At 42.4% G+C, this 3,561-nt stretch overlaps 1 protein-coding gene across 1 annotated transcript in view; it reads right to left on the bottom strand.

Moving 5' to 3' along the window:
* Positions 1-870: 870 nt before the first annotated feature.
* CHRAC1 (chromatin accessibility complex 1) overlaps positions 871-3,561 on the bottom strand; it is a 3,437-nt gene continuing 746 nt past the window's right edge. Inside the window, exons 2-3 of the mRNA XM_010834793.1 lie at positions 2,083-2,209; positions 871-1,507 (exon numbers count right to left, since the gene is read on the bottom strand). Of these exons, the coding sequence (XP_010833095.1) occupies positions 1,386-1,507; positions 2,083-2,209 (249 nt within the window). The 3' untranslated portion in view covers positions 871-1,385. The remainder of the gene's footprint in view (positions 1,508-2,082; positions 2,210-3,561) is intronic.

Raw genomic sequence — 3,561 nt, 5'->3', positions numbered from 1 at the left:
TTCCATAAAAGTTTACTATAAAAATATATACAGCTTTTAAATCAGAACTACAATGAGGTATCATCTCACACGGATCAGAAAAAGTCTACAAACAATAAATGCTGGAGAGGGTGTGGAGAAAAGGGAACCCTCTTACACTGTTGGTGGGAATGAAAACTGATACAGCCACTATGCAGAATAGTATGGAGATTCCTTAAAAAACTAGGACTAAAACTACCATATGACCCAGCAATCCCACTATTGGGCATATATGCTGAGGGAACCATAACTGACATACACCCCAACGCTCACTGCAGCACTACTTACGATAGATAGGACACAGCAGCAACCTAGATGTCCACCGGCAGATGAATGGATAAACAAGCTGTAGTACATACACACAATGGAGTATTGCTCAGCTATAAAAAGGAACGCATTTGACTCAGTTTCAATGAGGTGGACAAACCTAGAGCCTATTATACAGAGTGAAGTAAGTCAGAAAAAGATAAATATTGTACATTAACACATAGATAAGGAATCTAGAAAGACAGTACTGAAGAACCAATCTACAGGGCAGCAATGGAGACGCAGACACACACAAGAGACTTGGACACAGCGGAGGAGGGAGAAGGTGGGATGATTTGAGAGAGTAGCACTGAAACATATACGTTACCATATGTAAAACAGATAGCCAGCGGGGATTTTCTGTATGTCACAGGAAATCCAAAGCTGGTGTTCTGGGATAACCTAGAGGGGTGCGATAGGGAGGGAGGTGGAAGGGAGGTTTAAGAGGGAGGGAACATATGTATACCTGATTCATCTTGATGTATGGCAGAAACCATCACAATACTGTAAAGTAATCTCCAATTAAAAATAAAATGCAAAAAAAAATACAGCTTTTAATCAAAAATTTATTTTACAGTTTAAAAAAATGCAGTATTTGGATGAATACAAAGTCAGATTGTCTTGAAATACAAAAATCCTACCTACAGACTACATATTTAGCTAAAACAGGATCTAGCTGTTTACAAGAACTAATTTCAAAATATACATATGTGAGTCGACACAACTGGTATTTTACAAGTTCTTGAAAATCTATCTTCAAACTAGAAAGTTAAGCAGAGTTCCTCTTCCTCTGGAGCTCAGCGCTGCAGACGGGCTGTGCCTTCCAGTACGCAGGCTGTTGGCAGTCCCCTCCCACTCCAGCAGCAGTGTGGGCTTGGGGAAGAGAGGCTGCTATCTGGGTTCCTTTCCTGTTGGCTATTTATGGCAGAGGTGCATTATGCTCCGTCTCAGCCAGGGAAGAACATAACGTAAGTGAAGTCTCTGAAGGGTGGACAGACTAACGCTTGCTTCACAGCCAAGGTGCTAATCCAGGAGGGTCCTCACCAGGCTCATCTTTGGGGTCAGGATTCCGCTTCGTCGTCATCAGTCTCATCGTTGTTATTCTCCTCCTCCTCCTCCTCTTCTCTCTTCTCTTTAAGCATTTTCAGATATTTACTAGCTAAAATCTTCTTTGGTAATATATCTTAAAAACATAAAGCTAACATCAGCAATGCAAATTTCAAAACGTGCTAGTCCCTGCTATGACCTCTAAAACAGGTTCCAAGATGAGACAAATTTCAGACTACACTTCTGGGGTGAAATAGCAGGAAACTAGCACTGCCTCCTGACTAATGCTAAATACCTGTTTCTATTTCACTGATTGCAAACTATGTTCTTCTCTGTGCTGGTAACTACTGGAAGCAACCCTGTCCAACCCACCCGACAAAGTGCTGGCCCCGAGGATCACCTTAAGCTCTTTTTGTTCCACAACAACAATGATGAGTTTCTGTTTCCCCATCCAAATAAGGAGGAGTCTGAGGGGTGGGCCTGCCCGGCTTGCCCAGACACCCTGTGCAGGTTGCCAACTTAATTCGTGCTCTAGGTAAACCGCATTACAAACATACTCAAATAGACAAAACTAAACCTCTGGTCCTGTGCCAGGTAAACTGTGGCACCTGGAAAAAGCACCAAAATGTCTACTCCAGTTAAAGCAGAAAATAAGCGGAGGAAAAGCTGTAATTACTATTTTTTAACCAAAATATTTCAAAAGCAAAGTACCTGCAAGAAACTGAAAAGTTTCCGACTCTTCTGCAGTATTTGATAAGTCACTATAGGTGAGTGCTTTCTTTTCTTTTCCACTGCCATGTCTGTAGGAATAGGTGGCGAGATATTGAACAAAGAGTTCCTAAAACAAAATGAAAAAGTAAAATTAAAGGTGTGCTTTGAAAACCTACCACAGACCTCACTTTTTAATTACATTAAGTTTAGATGATTGCAGATTATCCTGGTTCATCAAATTATAGGAGAAATAAATGGAGAAAGGAGAAATATGAGGTCAGGAAGAGAGTAAGACTGAATTAAAGTTGGCAGGAAAACAGAGATTTCCTAAAAGTTTATTTTAGATTTCTAACTTACAAAAAATATATAAATATAACAATAAATCATAACTGTTTAATGCCCAACCTCTACAGTTAAAGAGGGGCAAGAGACCATTCAAAAATTCTCTGCGCTCAGGAACACACATTGTGTATAAATGTACATTGTGTAGGGTGGTCCCCCTACAACCGTAAGTCAACAACCTGAAGGTAAAAAATGATCAATTTCCTGTTCTACCCAGATACCTTCCCTAAGGCAACCACCTGAAATGAGCCTCTCTGTTTTTAGATCCATCTAATTGAGTTTTAGTAAGGGATTAAAGAAGTAATTGCAAAACTCTTAACTCCTTAATATCTACAGAATGAAATGGAACAAATATCCCAAAACTACTCAATTTCCTACTTCCTTTAGCTCCAGCTTTGACCAACATACCCTTGGGACACTATCTACCCAACTAACAGGGCTGGAAAATGGATTCCAAGGAAAGTTAAAGACTGAAGCAGAAACCTGGCCAAGGGTTAAAAACAGGAAGGTTCTGGCCTACCTAGACCAAATCAAGAGACAATTATTTGGGCCTAAAACTTTAATTCTGGCCCAGGGTCCCAACAGTCAAAGCTATGGTTTTTCCACTAGTCATGTATGGACCATAAAGAAAGCTGAGCATCGAAGAATTGATGCTTTCCAACTGTGGTGTTGGAGAAGGCTCTTGAGAGTCCCTTACTGCACAGCAAGAAGGTCTAACCAGTCGAACGTAAAGGAAATCGACCCTGAATATTCACTGGAAGGACTGATGCTAAAGATGAAGCTCCAATACTTTGGTCACCTGAGACGAAGAGCCGACTCTATTACAAAAGACCCTGATACTGGGAAAGACTGAAGGCAGAAGAAGGGGACGACAGAGGACGAGATGGCTGGATGGCATCGCCGACTCAACTACAGGGGACAGAGAAGGCTGGGGTCCCGCAGCCCAAGCGGTCGCCAAGAGTCGGACACGACTCGTGGACTGTACAACAACTGGGCCCAGGAGACTCGGGACAGCGTGGGCAAGCGGCCAGGCCCGGCCGCACCTCCTGAGGAAGCCCTCTCCCTGAACTGTTTAAGGAGCTGGGGCCCAAAGCCACGAAAAAGACCGGAAGCGACAAAAGGAGGGGCGGTGGAGCC

Source organism: Bison bison, unplaced genomic scaffold (genome assembly GCF_000754665.1).
Source record: "Bison bison bison isolate TAMUID 2011002044 unplaced genomic scaffold, Bison_UMD1.0 scf7180017864036, whole genome shotgun sequence".
Taxonomy (NCBI): domain Eukaryota; kingdom Metazoa; phylum Chordata; class Mammalia; order Artiodactyla; family Bovidae; genus Bison; species Bison bison.
Note: the sequence above shows the minus strand (reverse complement) of the source record. Positions and strands in the feature narration are given on the sequence as shown.